The sequence below is a fragment of the Peromyscus leucopus genome, chromosome 18 (genome assembly GCF_004664715.2).
Source record: "Peromyscus leucopus breed LL Stock chromosome 18, UCI_PerLeu_2.1, whole genome shotgun sequence".
In the NCBI taxonomy this organism is placed as follows: Eukaryota; Metazoa; Chordata; class Mammalia; order Rodentia; family Cricetidae; genus Peromyscus; species Peromyscus leucopus.
In genome coordinates, this window is record NC_051078.1 from 41,442,487 (window position 1) to 41,462,034 (window position 19,548).

The following is a 19,548-nucleotide window of genomic DNA, read 5'->3' on the forward strand; positions in this document are numbered from 1 at the left end:
GGAGCCTTTATTGAAGTTTTTCTTGTGAAGGCAAGGTGGGACAAACAGTTTAGGACTGACTAGCTGAAATAATTCTGGAGATCCTGAATCTGGCACCAGAACCACCCATTTGTTTGGAGTAGAAACGAGGTAGGCCTCGATCCCCAGTCGTTGCTTAGTTCTGCACACCTTCAAAAGCATTTAAATCTTCTTGAAAAGTCTACTTTAAAACAAGTCAGGGTATGATGCCACTATCAGCTGCTTTTAATCAACCCCTCCTGGCTTTGTCAGTAAATGACTCAGCACCTGGACTTCTCATGGCGGTCAGGTTGTTTTGAATCACAACTTCATATAGTCATTTAGATGAATGAATTTAGTTCAACATCAACATTTCCTCTTGAAGCTTTGTTTCTGGACTTGAAAATATCCTTAGAGTTTTGCTATTACAGCTAAAAAAAAAAAAAAAAAAAAAGACTCGGCCAGAAGTTTTGAGTACAGCAGTTCAGAAAGAGGTTCTGTTTGCCAGCATGAGGCTCACTCTTCTCTCCTTCTTTGATTTCTGCTTTTTTTTTGGTGTTAGGGACCAAACCTAGGGCCTTCGATGTGCTAGGCAAATTCTCTACAACTGAGCTACTTCCTGACGTTGAGAAGCAAGCACACACACACACACACACACACACACTGTGGCTAGACATCTAATAGTCATTGGACAAAGGAACACACATTGCCGAGGAAACAAGACATATTAAATGAAAGTTGGTCAACTGTCTCTGGAAGTCCACAGCAATATCCCATAGTTCCATTCAAGCACAGTGTTTCTCACTTTGTTTTCCAGACTAGATTCCATTAGCTTTCCTTATCTATTCTTCTTTAGTGGCCAAGCCTTGTCTCCTATGTTCCTGTGGTAGGAAAGGTTAAAGTACCCTGGTTTTCAACTCAACACCAGAGGTAAATCCAGAACCACATAAAAGCCACCAAGGAGAAAGACCCACCTGGATGTATTAACATTAGGAACTTAACTTTCTCTGCATCTCTTAACAAGGGCTCCAAATGCCACCATGTCTGAAGGCAAAAAGCCTTATTGGCAGCCCCACGTCCCCTTCCTATTATGAAATTTTAGGGGCTGGAGGTGACAGATGTCAGGACACGTTAACTCAATGTCTGCTAGAGATATGTAAGCACATTTGATTTTGAGGTGTTTATTCTTCCAGGATCCAAGGAAATTGTCATTTCTAAGACTTGAGAGTGATAATATGAAATTATTTCTTTCCTAGGCATTTTCCTTTAGTAGGAATGATCCAAGGTCCTGCTAAGATTATGTATGCAGAGCACCCATCTTGGAGACTGTAGCATCTAGGTGGGATGATACAGAAAGGACTGTCAATCACACTTCACAGTTCCAGAACTGCTCCTCAAACATGAGTGTAATGTATTTGTCAGGCCAATCCAGGAAGTGGTCGAACCTTCGAAGCAGATGTACATATGATTTGCTGAAAATCATTAATAGATAGAGTAGAACTGCACATATATCTCAGTGAGGGATACTTCCATATCTGTTCTCCAAGAATAGGGTGTTTGGAGAGAATGCATGATCAAGCACTTATCACATAGCTTGAGGCACTAGTACTCAAGTCTAAGGAGAATAATCTACAAAAAAATAATTGGCAATGTATATAAAACTCCCGAGTCTAAATATTACTGAAAAAATGATTTTTTTTGTATGCTGGATATCAAAATGAGCTATAATACAATAACTATAATAAAATACATCTGCTCTATTTTAATGAACAAAGACTTTGCTTTCACGAGGATTAGTGAAAGAAAGACCAAGGAAATATTAACATGAAGTTCATTAAAAAGCAACTTATTGTGGTCTGATTTAAACTTGATGTGAACTAAGAAAAGTAATTTCTTAAGATTAGAGTCTAAACAGAAACGAACCAAAATGAACAAATTTGGTTGTTTTCCACTTCCTTATCACTGTGGTAAAATTCATCATGAGTTGATTCTGGCTTACTTTAGAGGTTGTCTGGGATGGTTTTCCTTTGTACACTGTCTCAAAAGTAGAGATTTCCTAAAAGAGTATTAGAAAGCTCTTACTGGAGATGGCTGCAAAGATTAACCTTCATTTTGGCCAGAGCCTAATCTTGTCTGGATTTTGCTCAATGATAGGATGACAGCTGTGTTTATAAGAAAGATCAAAGTTTTGTAGTTAACCACTATCCTAAGCAAAGCAGCCAGCTGCGTTTGTCTTTTATTACACAGGAACAGAGACTCAATAAAGCATTCTAAATGCAGATGGGAGAAATGTTTATTTCATAAACAATAAACCTATTGAATTATGCGCACTGTTTTCAAAGGTCGAGAAACCTGGTGGCCTCCATTTTGCCATTCCTTGTTCATATGGAGTTTATAAGCTTACATAAGAGTTTGAGTTCCAAAGTCTTCTGCCAAAAATTACCCCAGAATGCAAATAATGACATGACAAAGGCATGCATGGAAATAAATTGACCCAAAGAAGTTTCCAGACAAAATGTCACTTGTTCCTACTCAGAATGGCTCTTGTTTTCACCAGGTTAGTTATAGAACAGCTGAAAAGGTCAGAAAGTAGATTAATGGTCTGGTTTTCCATAAAGACCTATACCATGTGTGCAACAGAACAGCCCATGTTGAACATGGCAGTAAACACCTCAGAAAACATGAATTTTCCCTTTTATAAAGGAGATCTTCAAAATGATAGCTTAATGATTTTAGTGTATTAGTGTGCTTAGGTAATAGCAAGGGTTTCTACTGCTGTGAAAAGACGCCATGACCATGACACCTCTTACAAAGGAAAAACGTTTAACTGGAGTGGCTTACATTTTCAGAGATTCAGTCCATTATCATCATGGTGTGACATAGTGACATGCAGGCAGACATGGTGCTAGAGGAGCTAAGAGTCCTACATCTTGACTCACAGGTAACATGACCTCAAAGCCCACCCCACAATGACACACTTCCTTCAACAAGGCCAAACCTACTCCAAAAAAGCCACACCTCCTAATACTAAACACAGGTAATAACTGTTCTTTATAAAGTCATGTTAATTCAAAATGCCTGTCTTCATCTAACAAAAGCCCCAATAGTGGGCCTAAGAAGTCCTCTTCTGAGTTGTTTGTCAGGGCTGTCAAATTATCTAAACATTATAGGCTATTACTATTGCCCTTACTGCCCACCAGAGGAGAAAGTAAGTCCCTGTTGCTGGAAACAACACGCTCTTTGGACAAAGGGCTCAGAGGACCTGAGAGGATTAACTTTCATGGTACCAGAAGGTGCCATGTGAGCTTCCAAAGGAGGGAAGCAACCATCACTCTTAGCCAGTTATGATACCTATGAACCACCATGACCAGAATGGCATGGTAACTCTATGGGTACAATAGTGGCACACGTACCTTGGCGGTAACCAACAGCTCTCGAATGGACTCAAGACTTGCTCAACAAAAGGGAGATCAAGACTAGTACTGGAAATCTAGCCAATTACCCAGGGCTAGTGAAATCAAGGGCCTTGGAGGAGAACTCACCAATAAAACTTTACTAAACCAGTATAACCCCTAACTACATTCTAAATATTTGTCCTTCTACCCACAATAAGCATAGACGAATTTCTAAACAGTCTTATTAAATAAGAAACACAGAGCCAAATACAGGGGTGCAAGCCACAGAGATCAGAGCAATAGCCACCAACTAACCTTAGCTCACCACATTGGTGCAGCTTCCCAAGAGCGAGTCTTCCTGTCTAATCTGCGCCTTTATTGCCTTGCTGTTCTGCCTTCTCATTGGCTCTTAACCCAGCCACCTCACTTCCTTGTCACTGCCTGTCTATATAGACCTCCAGGTCTCTATGGTTGGTACTTGGATTAAAGGTGTATGTCACCATGCTTGGCTGTGTCCTTGAACACACAGAGACTCTGCCTGCCATGTGATCGAATTGAGGGTGTGTGCTAAAATGGCCTGACTTCTTTATATGGCTGACTATGACCTCTGATCTCCAGGCAAACTATTTATTAACACAAATAAAATTTCACATTTCGGCACAGATAAAATATCATCACAGATAAGTGTAGTTCTCAACCCTCATTAGGGAAACTTCTCTTAGCAACAGATGGAACCATGATAGAACAATGCGCAGTTGTGGAGATCAGTTCCAACTGATACGTTATAACGTAACCCCCACACCTAAGGTTCAGGCGAACGTTGCAGAAGAGCAGGCGGAAAGACTGCGAGAGCCAGAGGATCAGGAGTTTGCTGTGAGATTGTGTCTCCTAGCAATGTCAGAAGCTACACCCATAACATCTCACCAACGTGACTGCCTCAGCATGAGCTGGACAAGGACCACAAGAGGCCAGGAGGCCTCAACCCTGCACAAAGAACTCCAGGTAACTAATGAATGCTGAGAGTGGGAGGAACAATCTTCTCCAGGGAAGAGCACACCCACTGGTTATCCAGTACCAAATGGTCAACCTCCAAAACATACACATACGAGTAACATTATGCAGACTGAAGAGGTTGTATTTATGTGTTTAGGGATGAAAAAGGAGTCTGTAAATTTGAAAGAGAGCAGGGGTAGGAAGTGGGTACATCAGAGGATTTGGAGGGAGAAAGGGAAGGGGTAAATGGCATAAATTTAGAAAAAATATTTAAGCATAATAAAATAACAAACAAACCTGTGTGTTAAGGTTGTAGTTCTTTAAATGTACACTTACATTTAAAGATGTAGATGTTTTTGAATTAACAAGGTGTACTATTAAAGAACCTGCTTGCTCCTGTCCTGTTACTGAGCACACAGGTAGTGTTAAAGACACACCGGAGCAGAATGCCATCTCTAAGGACTCAACTGAGCTCCTATAGGGAAACTGAGGATGCAGCAATCAAAACAACCATTTCCACTTTGCAAAACATGCTTCTGCTTAGAGCAAAGGTTATCACTGCTTGGGCCACATTGTTTTAACTATAGGAAATTATGGAAATAGTCTGGAATAGCTATTTCTTAGAAACATTAAAAGGAGCTTGGGGATAACAATGTCTTTTAACTCCCTCAGCGTTTCTGGGGTAATGTCTGACTCTGGATAAATTAGAAATAACCAAAGCAACAAAAACAAACAAGCCACATATATGCAAAAAAGACTTCAATGTTTTTTTCTTTACTGACGAGATATAAAACATATCTAGGTCAGTGTCAATACACAGTCACAAATTATTAAAGTAAACAAACACAAGCGTGTGATACTGTGTTTTGGCATGAGACAGACACTGATATTTTTCAACAACCAGATCATCAAAAGCAGACTCTGACCGCATCATCCTAAAAGAATAGGATTAGTTCTGACATCCTGCAGGCTTCTGAGATCCTGACTGTTCAACCGTGCTGAACAACACAAGTTCTAACATAAAAGCACAACTTCTCTCTCTCCATGATGCCTGTGAGTGAAGCTGTCTTGAGGGAACCTGAACTTCAAAAGGAGGAAAACCCTCTCGACATATTTATAAACAAAAACAGAAAACTAAACCTGGGAAACACACAGTATCAGAACCCAAGTTACTTTCAAGAACCAGAGTGATGACTAACAATTCCCCAAGGACATTTCCTCCCATTTCAGTCCGTCTGACTTCTCTCTCTCTCTCTCCATCCATCCATCCATCCATCCATCCATCCATCCATCCATCCATCCATCCATCCATCCATCGACAAGGTCTAAGTCTGTAGCATAGGCTGGCCTGGAGCTATTGGCAACCCCCTTGGATTACGGCTTCATCTAATGGAAACACATTTCCAAGAGCAGGCTTACTGAGGAAAGAGTGCCATGTTACTGTTGCAAAGACTATAATACGGTGTAAGAAGTAAGCAGTTGGAAAGTGTCCTGCAACCTGTGTAACTAAGGGTAACAGGGAACTTCAATTCTTTCAACTGAGAGATCAGGGAATCCCTCTCATTTCTAGAAAATGTCTTATTGTATAGAAATACATAATTTACAATTGGAAACTGCATTTTCTTCCCTTATAGGTTAATAACTCCTGTGTATTTTTGGCAAAACTGTATTTAAACATCTACGCCTTTTCTCAATATAGTTACTTTTAAAACAGATGGCAATTATACTAGATAATTTCATTAGACCAATTTTACATTCTGGATTAATTTACTCTTGGCAACCCATCCTAGATCCCAACTTCAGCATACTCATGTCACCAAACTGGATCCCTAAATACAACAAACTTTGTTTTTACATCACTTCCTAAGCGTAAGATAACAATTTTCAAATACGGTGGTGCAGCTGATTAACCTTTGGGTTCCCAATGTTTTTATCTCTGACAATTAGGAAAAGGATATACACATTCAAAGTGTAGAAGCTAGGATGTACAGTTTCAATACTCTGTTAACAAAGTCTGTCGTTTGTTCCTAGTCCCCTTTTCTTTGGAGCCGAGCAGGTAAGTTCATTACACAATTCTTACAAGATGATCACAAACACTTGGGCATATGTACACATACATCTGGTATGCAACAAAGAACAACAAGAAAATATTTTTCAAGAAGTCTCCATAATTTTATTTATCAGAAAAGACAACTGAGACATTTTTAGATTTACAGTATATTTGATACAAAAATAAGGATTTCTCCAAAATATATACTAAAAATACAAAGCATAGGATCAAAAATTCAGAGGAAAATCATATTTCTGTCACCCAAAACAAGAGCTTGTGGTCTCCTCCAACTGCACATAGTGGGAGTGTTCTATGCCAAGAAAGACCAGATCCGACAGCTACAGAACCAGTGAGGATGGGCTGAAAACATGTGAAGAATTGAAGAAGCACAGTGAATTCTTAACTCAAAAAAGGGAAAACTACTGTCTTTTTTTTTTTTTTTTTTTTTTTAAGAAATGTGCTTTACATTTAATAACTGCTTGGTAAGTGCTGATAAAATAACTGTCATCATTATAGTAAGAGATGTCACTCATCAAACTACTATCTCCTGAGAGTCAGAGGAGAGATCTGAAGAGTGCAACAGATGGGGAAGGAGTTCAGACAGACAGCAGAGGTGCTCCTCCTCTGTAAGAACGATACATGTGCAGAAAAGTAACTACAAAGCGGTGGACTCTTTGCCAGCCCCTAAACTACTTTTATAAGAAAGAAATGGGGCTAGAGAGATAGCTCAGTGGCTAAGAGCATTTTAGAGGATCCACCTTCAATACCTAGCCCCCCCATGACGGCTATTCACAACCACCCCTAACTCCAGTTCTAGGGGATCCAATGCCCCTTTCTGACCTCCACAGGCACCAGGCATGCATGTGGTGCACATATATACATGCAGGCAAAACACTCATAAAGTAAGAAATGTACTGAAAAACTATGTTTGTAGTAGAAGCATAATAATGATAAAATACAAATTATCTACTTGCACCTGACTTGAATGAAAACCTAAGCCACCTATGAATAATGGGTACAGTCCAGAATCAGATATTTTTGCAGTCTACACAAACAGAGCAAACAAAATTGATGTACTAAAATGAGAGATAAAACGCAGATGGAATAATAAAATTTTATATTAATTTTGGAGAAAAATAATCTGTTGCTACTGGTGATCAAAAATTAAAAAAAAAAAAGCCTTTCTGTTTAAGTAGATAGCAGACATATGTAGTTTTAGTTACTAACTATAAATTTGGGAGCTATGGATAAAAAAAGTAAAAAATCCTGTTTAAAAAATCCCCCCAAAACAACTACCCACAAATGCTATGAAACATTTTCATATTACCTGAGAGTGTCCTAAATGATGAATTTGAAACTGACTTGCCATTTTGCCGGGGTATCCAGTGGTTGCAAATAAGTTTTCACTGATTGCAGACCACCTAAGAAATAAGAAAGCATAATAATAAGCATTATCTTGCAGGCAATTTTAAGTTTTTCTAAGTTAGGCTATATCTGTCCATCTGTGCAAAAGCAGTAATTTCATAATTCTAAGTGTTAATATGGCTTTTCATGTAGAGTTCCAGCTTATTTAGCTATGAATACTAACCTGTTCTGCATATTTCTTGAGTGCTCACTATGAGTCACAGGACTAAGTTCAAACATTATGCAAGGTTAACACAGTCTCTACAGATGGACAAACAAGGCATCAGCCATGCAAAGAGATTCTAAAGATCAAAACAGTTGTGATCTGTCACATGGGTACTGAGATCAAACCTAGGTCCTCTGGAAAGGCAGCCAGTGTTCTTAACGGCCGAGCCATCTCTGCAGCCCTATTCGTCGACATTTCTTTTAAATTCACGCGCTACCTTTGTGGTTAGGTCACTTGGGAGGCATAACCACTTCAAGTGCTCAGGCCTTCAGGTGTCTCCGGGGAAACAGATGTATTCCCTGAGTCAGCAAACGTTAGTGGGGACATGACAGGTGACTAGGACTGCCGGGGTGGAGAAGGCGCAAGGAAAAGAATTCTTTGACAATAAATATCTACCTCAGCCACTATTAACTGTCCAACAGCTCCCCTGTCCTTTGTCTACGCCAAGTGAATCTCGGCTCTGTTCTGTCAGTGTCCAACTCCAGGGGATGAGATATAATTGACACGAGAAAGCCACAGCACTCCCTAACAAATATGGACGTGCTCCACGTTCTCCTGTGATCTTAAGCAGTGTGGCACCGGACTAAGATGTCTAGCCAGAGGAACACAGCCAACATCTTCTATCAGTCTCCTGCCTAAAGACAGGGCATCTCACTGGGCCAGAAGCTCACCATGCCTTGCAGGCTGTCAGGCCACTGAGCCAGGATCCACCTGTCTCCACTCGCCAATGCCGGGGAGGTGCTGGAGACTGGAACTCAGGTCTCAATGCTCACACAGTAAGTGTTTTACTCACTGCACCATCTCCCTAGCATTGTCTGAGTTTTTAATGATATGGAAGGTGATTCTAACTCTTCTGAGAACTCTCTCTGCTTTAGCATTCTCAAAAACCATACATATTCATTGATTTAAAAACATATTTGCTCATATCTCTGAAATTTGGATTATTTGATAATCTATGGAATTTTAAAACTAGACAATTTATTTTTATGTTCATTGGTGTTTTGACTGCATGTCTGTCTGTGTGAAGGTGTCAGAAGCCCTGGAACTGGAGTTACAGACAGTTGTGAGCTGCCATGTGGGTGTTGAGAACTGAACCTGGGTCCTCTGGAAGAGCAGCCAGTGCTCTTGACTGCTGAGCCATCTCTCCAGCCCCTAATCTATGGAATTCTAATACTATGATGAATATATTTCATTCTTAATAATAATGGAGTCTCCATGATTTTATTAGGAATATTTCAGACTTGATTTTAAAAAAAGCACCAAATTTCAGATGTCTCCCTGTTTTCAGTCTGGTTATTTGCTTTTTCTATTACTTAAGCCTGCTTAATGACTATATAATGGAATAAAATGACAAAAACCAAGAAATATTAATTTAAGTGAAAAACAAAACAAAACTAAACTTCAGCATGTTAAAGATTCATACTAGTTGGCATGACCTTGTTTAAAATATAGTGATATTTGTATGTAAACATGGGTCTATGTATATTTGTATTTATCAGCACAGAACAAGGAGGAAGCACAATCTATCCCAACGTTGGGGTAGTACCGGTAGACTACATGTTCTCTGTGAACGATAACAACTTTCTAAGTATTTGAAAAGTAGATTTCCTGTTTGCCTAAAGCCAGACTAAGCAACCACGCAGTAGGGAAAGCAAGATAACCCGTATGAATCAACTGCAAGGGCTGGTGAATTACTCCGTTAGTGGCATACCACCAAATCAAGGATTCATACAACTCCAACAAAACCAGTAAATTACCTAAATAAGTGTGCTCGATCCATGTGAACAGGTCTGGTCTCTTGAGGATAACTATAAAACAAGAGTTTGCACTTTGTAAATTATGTGTTAGACTCAAGTAGATAAACTTAAATAGAAGTTTTAAAGGTGTTTTCTCTTTGAAGCCCAATACATTTAAGCTACAACAAAATTCCAAGTAAGCACTCAATTGGAAATAGAAAACAATGGCTATGACTTTGAACCACTCTAGGGCACCACAGGGTTGGCATTTTTCTTTTTTCTAACACTCCCAGAACTCTTGCCCTTCTACAAGAGAGACTGGTTTTCATTTTACAAGGAGGCCTATATGTACAAGAATGACCCAATGGGTCATTTAACAACATACTTATGTAATGTAACAGACATATATACTAAATAACTACCTGGACCGAGTGATATCCCAAATTATCCAGTCATTTCCTGCAACAGCACCAACTTTGAAGGTGTTTTTCAAGCACCAGTGTGCTGACATTAAGGGTATCTGTTCTGATTGAAGAGATAAAATTGCCTGTTGGGCCATTAGATCATAAAACCGGATCGTTCCATTCTTCTCTGCAACCATCAGCTGTAATCCAGGGAGAAAGAAGGAAACTCCATGTTATCTCATTAGCTAAATTTGAGAAAGAAGCAGAGGTTCAATGTCATAAAAATAAACACACACAAATATACATACATACATACATCACAAACAAGTCAAATGCTTAAGAATTGAGAGGTTATGTAAAAGCATTGGCAAAAAGAAACAAGAAAGTTCAGCTAAATTTTACGGTATCAGCTTTGTCACTAGGAAGACCAGATTAATACTCTAGGGAAAGCTACCTTTAAGTTAGTTATGAAAGGCCATTATGTATCTTTTGACACATCTCCATACAATTTAGATTTTCCCATAGACAAATGGAAGGCAGCATGGAACAGCCAAAGACAGACAGGTCTGGATAGAAAGGTGGCTGCTATTTCCACTTAAAAGTGAATAACTGCTATGTGACTGGCAGTTCTCTTACTTGTAAGATGGACCAAGCTGGGTACCACTGTGTCCTGAAGTTTACCACCTTTGTCCTACCTCTATAATGTCCACGAAAACAAAACAAAACAAAACCAAAAAAACGCTGAAGTCGATACTAAAGGAAATAAGGCCAAGCACAGAGAAGAACCACATGTCCATCTGCTAAATTGGCTCCTGCAAAGTCATGCCCCAAGCTTATAAAGGTCTTTACAAAGTATCCCCAGGAAAAAGCTAGTCCTGGCAAAGATGGAGCAACTGTCCAGAGCTTGCAGATGCCCAAACAGAAAAGGCTGATGATGCTGGAGGTACAAATGAAGCATGTGTACTCTTGGTAATTCTACTTCTGTTGGCTATAAAATTTGAAAAGCATATTTTAAAATCAAGTTTATAAAAATGCAATCTTCTCTTTTTAAAGCTATATTGCTAGCACACAGAACCCTTCACTGTTGTGGGGGAGAGAACATGTGTTACTAACAGAATGTTCCCAAAGCTAGACTGAGGTACAGGAGAGAGAGAGCACCTCTCCCTGCTAGTTTTGAGACTTTCTCTTGAATCACAGGATAAGGGATTCCCTCACATGTACACACACGGTTACCTTAGTGAAATGCCTTGTGATGATGCAGGAAAACTCAAATTTATTTTTATGTCTTTTTCCCCTCTACCATCAACATAGATTCAGTCGTCTTAAAGGCAGACACCTGTTGGGATCTGACCTTTTAAAATTGGCTTAGACAGCCCAGGAGATCTGGACTCTGCAGTGACTCACTGACATGCTGTTCCACCAAAGAACACTGGGTTTCTTTCTGGAATGTGCATTGCTTGTAAATCGACTGGTGGCTACACAATTTGAAAAGGACTCGGGTGGATCTTTAGATTGATATTTCTGCCATTTTCAATTGTCAACTTGACAGGGTATAGAATCACCTAGGAGACACACCTCAAAGTGATCATCCACCCAGATTAGGCTAGATGAAGTGGGGGGATCCACCTTGATCTTGGGTGGCATCATTCCACGTGTTGGGGTCCTGGACTGCACTAAAAGAAGGAAGCGAGCTGAGCACTGGCATTTATCATGCTCTGCTTACTGAGTGCAGATGCAATGTGACCAGCTGCCTCTTGCTGTTAGGACTTCTCTAAATGATGACCGTCCCCTTGAACAGTAAATCAAAAGAAATCCTTTCTTTCTCAAGGTACTCTGGCCAGGGTTTGTTGTAACAATAAAGAGAGCAACTAATACACAACCTTAATGTGAAATGTCAATCCTCACTTTAACCTTCCTCATTCAGAACCTCAAGTATAGACTTTATTCAATTTTATGGTATCTTTCTAATTTTGATAGTTGATATATGAAGGGACTTTCAAAATTGTTGTATACTGTTAATGAGTGCACATGCCTTGTTTGAAATATCATGATGGCTCAGGAAATTCATCTTTAGTAAGCAACATACAAGCTGGCATGAAAAAAGTAGTTATAGGCTTGTTGTGCAAAAGCATCTAGTAAATACTGAATTCTTAAATCAAGAAAGATTGGCTGTTACCACCTAAATATTTCCTTGTTCTAAGATTCCAATAATTTTAGATGTTTAATAAACTAATTTTATCAATATATGAAATATGTAATCAAATGCATATTTATACAATGAATCCCAATTTTATAAAAATTACAACATGGAAGTTGTTTCCTAGACTCATGAAAACATGTCATTAGGATATCATCTACAGTAGAAAAGATTGCTGCAACTGTGTTAGACATGGTATTAACAGCTAATGTCCAAAGAACGTGCTTTATTTCCTCTGTAAAGCTCTTTCTTTCTTTCTGAGAATGTTCTTTCAATTTTGATTACAGAAAGGTGGAGACACTCCTGGAAGTGTGAAGTAATAGTGTCAGAATGCAAAGAGTAGGAAGTGGCATCAGAAATCCTGAGGTCTAACATTTGGTGTCGTTGAGTGGCTTGGAGTTTGCTGTTGAATTATTTATAAAGTGAGTAAACACAATTCACTATCGGAATGTAAGAAAGGTTGACATATATATATATATATATATATACACACACACACACTCAACAGGACTAGTTTCAAGAAATAAGTGACCGACAATGTGAAAACTGTCTCCATTTAAGAATGAAGGAAAAACAATCTGCTAATGCATTGGAAATACCACTGGAAATTTGAGAGAATACTGGTAACTAATGAAACTCTGGAGTTAGACTAGGGATGAAATACAACTAAAGTTAAAAGAGGGCTGACTTGGATGACCTAGACCTCCGGCATATATACACCTACCTATGAAAGCTCAAATCTAGGATCTGCACCTGGGAGAAAATATGAACCTCAGTCCAACTTATTTACTGAACACAGGTTTCAACTTCCGTCTACTGCCCTGCAAACGTTGTGACTTCCTTTCTCTCCGTAGCTGAACACTGAAGTCCAACTGTACGTACACATTTCCTTCATTCAACTGTTGATGGGCATCTAGGCCGCTCCATTTGTTAGCTATTCTGAATAGTGTACCAGTAATCAGTAGACATATTTATGAAAACACACACACACACACACACACACACACACACACACACACACACACAACTAGAAAGAGGGCCACGAGAAGTCAAGAAGCAGAGATATTAAGGGGAGGTAACAGAATACATGTGACGCGGAGGAACAATGGAGGTGCTGACAGACAGGAAGGAGAGCAGGCTGGAAGACAGGAAGACAACCGAAAGAGAGTGGGATACAGTGATCAACAAGAACAAACTATGTATGCCACAATGAAATACATACATTTGTATTCTCATTTTAAGAAAGCAAGAAAAAAGGAAAATATATCTAAACATCTAGAAATAAAATGTACAAAAGAGAAAGCTTAAAATGTAAAAAGAAGTTGGAATAATAGAATTGTTAAGAGAAAAAGCTTGCCGGGCGTGGTGGCGCACGCCTTTAATCCCAGCACTCGGGAGGCAGAGGCAGGCGGATCTCTGTGAGTTCGAGGCCAGCCTGGGCTACCAAGTGAGCTCCAGGAAAGGCGCAAAGCTACACAGAGAAACCCTGTCTTGAAAAAACCAAAAAAAAAAAAAAAAAAAAAAAGAGAAAAAGCTTTACCACTGCACACTTGCTGGATTTAATCAACACTATCCTATTGTGCAAAATTGAGGACACAGCAATGAACTGAAAAAACCAGGAAGACATCAGGCCTGTGAAAATGAGGTGCCAAGAATGAGTGTGGTACAGGAAATGCTGAAGGGTTAACTGTGAGATGAACGTGGTACTCGGATTCTACGGAAAACACACTGACAAATGAGAAAGCTTGGTGAATGGTTCCCGTTTGCACCAGGAGTTAAGGCTAAACAGTAGTAGTAAGAACTCAATGTATCCTTAGTATTTGAGGAAGATTTAATTTGAACAGCAACTGGGTGCCACTAATCCAGAACAAATGTGCCTTATGCCACTGACACTTGTTTATATATGGCTCATAAGCATGGACTTAACTTTTGTTTTTTGTTTTTTAGACCACATACTGCTAACTAGATTGAGCACCAATTTTTCGGCTGTAATCTGCCAAAGGCCAGGAAAAGTATCTTCTGTATATATGAATGATGGTTATAGAAAGCTAACAATTTTAGAGAAACTATTCAAGTGTTGACTCTGTATTAACTCCAATGCGTTTGTGCTCATTTGTGTCTGAGGTGGAGTCACTGGGTCTTTCTCTACGGGGTGTAGGGATCATCCTTGCATGCCCTTTAGGCTTGGTAAGGGAAAGGCAAGTTAGAGATAAGAACCTTAAACGTTTCCTCAGGGTGCCAGCACACACTCATTCCAGGAGAATGAAGAAGAAAATGAGCCGTCTGTTTTCCTTCCAAGCTCCAAATCCTAATAAAAGAGTTTGATGTTAAATATTCTTGATACGTCACTACCAAAAAATATAAATGAAACGTTGACAAACATATTCAAAGCCATTAACTATAGATTATTACGCATTTGTATTTGATAAACATCTGAGAAAATTAAAATACTGCTTTTGAAAAATGTCAAAGTAGCATAAAGAATTTAAGTTTTACCATGCTCAATTATGGAAACAGAGTCATATATTTTCTAATTCATCTAACATAACATTAATTATTTATGTATCCACTGTAAGTAAAATCAATGTTTCTAGGCCATTAATCAGGTTGAATACCTACTTAAGGCATCTCAATGAACAATTATTCCCATCAAGGGTGCTTAAATACACACACACACACATACACACACACACACACACACACACACACACACACACACACACACACGAATACATATAAATCTCTACACACCAGCCTTTCCATTTTCAAAATAACATATGAAGAAGCAAATATGAGGTGACATGAATTTAGTGCCTAGCCATTCCATAGCACTTATTCCTTCTACCTTTGGGCATGTCTCATCTCAAACAAATTCTGATCTGGCTGACTTCTCTAGTGTTTTCTTCCCAAAGCTGGCCATGCTTATTACTTACCAGAGTAAGGATGGGCAAAAGACACAGGCACTTAGTTCTTTCTACCGCTTATCTATGAGCATCAGCTTACTCACAAATAGGTCTCTTCTTCTCAGTGGCTTTTTAATCTCAGAAATCTCAGGCATGGCACTGTCCCCAGGAACTATGCTTTTTGGCTAGCTTATGAGTCTCACCCAGCCACTGTTACAGAGTGATGAGTAGTTAGCATGGCAGGAAACAGCAGTCTGATAACTGGGGTGGCAAAGTGCCTCGGCATTCTGGTCTTAAAGTGAGCACATTCAAAGCTAAGGGGTGCGACTCAGTGGAGAGTTGCTAAGCATGCCCAAGGCCCTGGATTCCATTCTTAACACCCCCTAATAAAAACCAATAATCAAAAGCACTCATTACTCCACCCCCCTTGTAGGTTTTATAGTTCCTACTTTCTTTAGGACGCTAAAGGAGTTTTAAAAATATGGGAATGTAAAGTAGGTAAAGTTTATTTGTAAAAAGTATAGGACGTCAAATTTGAAATATCATAGCAACATATGAACTAGCACACATTTTTAATTATTTTTTTTTATTACTTTTACATACCAACTACAGTTCCCCCTCCCTCTACTCCTCCAGCTCCCCTCCCACCTCCCCCAACCTACCCCTCTTCACTCCTCAGAAAGGGTAAGGCCTCCTCCCATGGAGAGTCAACAGGGCCTGGCCCATTCAGTTGAGGCAGGACCAAGCACATATATGTTCAGGATCACCTACTTGATTAAATGTTAGAACCAGATCTTTTCTTTTACCAAAAGACACTTTTCATTTATTTTAACTATATGAAGGAGACAGTTTTGGTTCAATTGAAAAAGCAAATCACTAAGAGTTTAAGCTTTTGTCCTTCAATATCTAGAATGAGATTTGACATTAAGGCAACTAAATCTTTCTTCTTTATTGCCATTTCCACAGTGAAGTATTGGGCTAGCATATATTTTATCACTATTGGAATAGTAGAAATTTGTCTTCTTAATTCAATGAGTCTCAATAGAGGGTGGACTAAAACATCCATTCTCTTGATTTTATTTTAAAATGAATTTGAGTTTTGTTGGCTATTATATAAATTGAGTAAATACATGCCAAAATAATATGGTGTTTTCCTCCTTCAAATAAAGAAGACAAAAGAGGTGAAAAATAGAGATAGTTATGAAAATAAGTCAATTAACTAAGTATATTGTGGTCTAATCAACCAAATTTTAGTCTAATTTCAGCAGTATTTTATTCTGATCAGAACCTGATGATCCTTAAAAAAAAAGAAAGCTAGCTCAAACATGAGGAGGGTCATATGGATCATATTTCAGAGGACTAGGATACAATGATTTATGGTTTGTAATTATACACTGATTCAATAATTCCCAAATGTTACATAATCCCAGTACTAAGTATGCAAAATACAACAAATTGGACTAAAATAAGTTATCCTAACTAAATTAGCTGCAGATGGTACAATTTAGGTTGTTATGTCTTATTTCCCTTTTTGATAGATTCCATAATTAAGCCCTCTGAAATCCTTTTGTGGAGCTCAACTCATTTTCAACCAAATGGTTCATCTAGCAAATATATTAAGTCCACCTGATAATCTCACATTTCTTTCTTTCTTTTTTTTTTTTTTTTAAAGTATATCAATCATGCGCACAAATGGTACATAAATCCTAATCACACAAAACACAGAATACACTAAAGGGAACAGCAGCAAAATCTGGAGCATTCCCACAGCACCACATATCAGCCACACTCTTTTCTAGCTGTGTTCCGCACTCTCTGACAAAGGGTAAAAAAGGCTCTAGTATGGCTTCTAATGAGGTAGCTTATTTTTAAATAGCATAAAAAGAAAGCCATATAGTATGTGCTTTTTTGTTTTGGCTTCTTTTACTCACCTTCCTGTTCTGTGAAAATGTCTAACACAATGTATGCTGTTATAATCTCTCCATTCACTTCAGAACTCTCAGTTCAGTACACCACACCAGATATTCAGATTGGTCACAAGTTCTTACCAAAAATGTCACTGTAACCTTTCTGTACACATCCAACCTCAGTGAGTACAGACCTCCATATAACACTCCCCTGGCCCCCTCTGCAGCACACAGCTTCTCCCACAATCCCTACTGTCTGCTCAGTACACACCTAGGCATGGCACTGGTGGATCAGGTTTACAAACACATTTAGCTTTGGCAAGACAGACATCTGTCAAACAGTTTTCCAAGTTAGCTATACTATATTTTGTTCTTCTCTCACACATAGTTCCTTATAGTTACTTTTGTAAAAAGATAAAACTTTCATCTTACGTTCTAATAAAAAACCATTACTTGTCTGAATGCCAAAAGCTGTAATTTTTCAGATGATCTAATTTTGTAAGACTGACTTCATTCTAGGATTATTATTATTTTTATTTAATTGTGTGTGTGTGTGTGTGTGTGTGTGTGTGTGTGTGTGTGTGTGTGTTGCCCACAGAAGCTAGAAGCATCAGCTTTCTCTAGGTGGTTTTGAGCACCCTGAAGTGGGTGCTAAGAACGCAGCTGTTTTCTACAAGAACTGCCCTCTACAAGGGCAGTATGTCCTCTTAACCATGCAGCCGTCTCTGCAGGCCTAAGACAGAGAGCTCTTCCATCACTGTCCTTTCCCTCTGCGTCTGATGTCACTTCCCCCATCTACGCATGGATCTATGTAGACAAAACGGAAAACGTCTTCATCCTGGCCATTTGTTTGTTTGCCAATTTGACACAAGCTAGAATTATCTGGGAAGAGAAGCCTCAACTGGGGAAATGCCTCCACCCAGACTGACACAGGCGCGTCCATGGGACGTGTTCTTGATTAGTGACTGATGACTCTGAGTCGTGTAAGAAAGCAGGCTGAGCAATTCACGGAGAGTAAGGCAGTAAACACCATTCCTCCACGGCTTCTGCTTTTGTTCTTGACTCCAGGTTCCTGCCCCGAGTTCCTACCCTGACTTTCCTAATGACGGAGTATGACCTGAGAGTTCACGCTTTTCTTCCCAAGTTGCTTTTGGCCACGGTGTTCCACCATGGCAACAGAAACCCCGATGCAGATAGGAGAGGCACAATATGCAGCAGATTCCTTATGATGATCCTTCCTATTTCCTTCTGTGAAATCCTAAGAGGAAGCTATTTCCTAATGTCTTCTCATGTGCAATCGTTGGATGCTTACCAAGATGGATTATGAGTGTTCTGCCTACAAGCACTGTTTGTATGTGACTTAAACCTTTGCTTATTAGTTTAATTACTTAATTCTATAAACTGACAATATGAAACTGAAAGCTATTTTAATGAAGTGATGTTGATGGCAACTAATTAATATTAAAAAAATCTAAATTAGGTATATGAGACAAGCAAGCACAAAGAAAATCATCCAATAGCCGGGCAGTGGTGGTGCACTCCTTTAATCCCAGCACTCGGGAGGCGGAGCCAGGCGGATCTCTGTGAGTTCGAGGCCAGCCTGGGCTACCAAGTGAGTTCCAGGAAAGGCGCAAAGCTACGCAGAGAAACCCTGTCTCGAAAAACCAAAAAAAAAAAAAAAAAAAAAAAAAAAAAAAAAAAAAAAAGAAAATCATCCAATAGTGATGCATTCTGAACTGACTTTTAAAAAACATACTATTTATACTGTAGGTATTTTATTTTATTGTGGTAGTTGCTCATACAACCAGAGGAGAAAGGCATATATATGGAGGGAGAGAGAACATGATAAAGTCCACATAAGAGCAACAATGGTCCAATGGCAGTCAATGGACTAATAACCGAAGGAAGGACTTTGCCCTAGTATCAAATGACTCTTCATCCATGTGTTAGGTATTAAAATGAGTGGCAGGCATGATTTTAAGATGGGTTCCCAGCTTTCTGCTTTTCTAAAATCCATTGGTATAGTCCATCCCAGATAGGAGGGCTTCCCACATGAAGATATTGAAATCTGGAAACCCAGGTCTTAATTAGTTCCAAATTTATTTGTCAACAATGTGTTCCTAGTATTTTTCAAAAATACTGGTCCGCTGGAGAACAAGAAAAGCTTTAGCCAGGAGTAGGGTCTCCCTGTCTTTGTGACAGAATACTTGTTTGCCATGTCTAAGGTCAGACACCCAGCACCTCAAAGGGCAAACAAACAAACAAACAGCATTCTCAGTACACATAACCAAACTCATGGAAAGAAACAGGCAGTGTATAAAAGTATGTGTAAATGC

General features: G+C 39.1%; 1 protein-coding gene across 2 annotated transcripts in view; it reads right to left on the bottom strand.

The window, feature by feature from the left end:
• Positions 1-6,533: 6,533 nt before the first annotated feature.
• The window catches only part of Nup37 (nucleoporin 37), a 29,901-nt gene continuing 16,886 nt past the window's right edge, over positions 6,534-19,548 (bottom strand). For both annotated transcript variants that reach the window (XM_028880296.2, XM_028880297.2), the window contains exons 6-10: positions 14,620-14,710; positions 10,224-10,405; positions 9,823-9,873; positions 7,763-7,856; positions 6,534-6,795 (exon numbers count right to left, since the gene is read on the bottom strand). In XM_028880296.2, the coding sequence (XP_028736129.1) occupies positions 6,682-6,795; positions 7,763-7,856; positions 9,823-9,873; positions 10,224-10,405; positions 14,620-14,710 (532 nt within the window). In that variant the 3' untranslated portion in view covers positions 6,534-6,681. The remainder of the gene's footprint in view (positions 6,796-7,762; positions 7,857-9,822; positions 9,874-10,223; positions 10,406-14,619; positions 14,711-19,548) is intronic.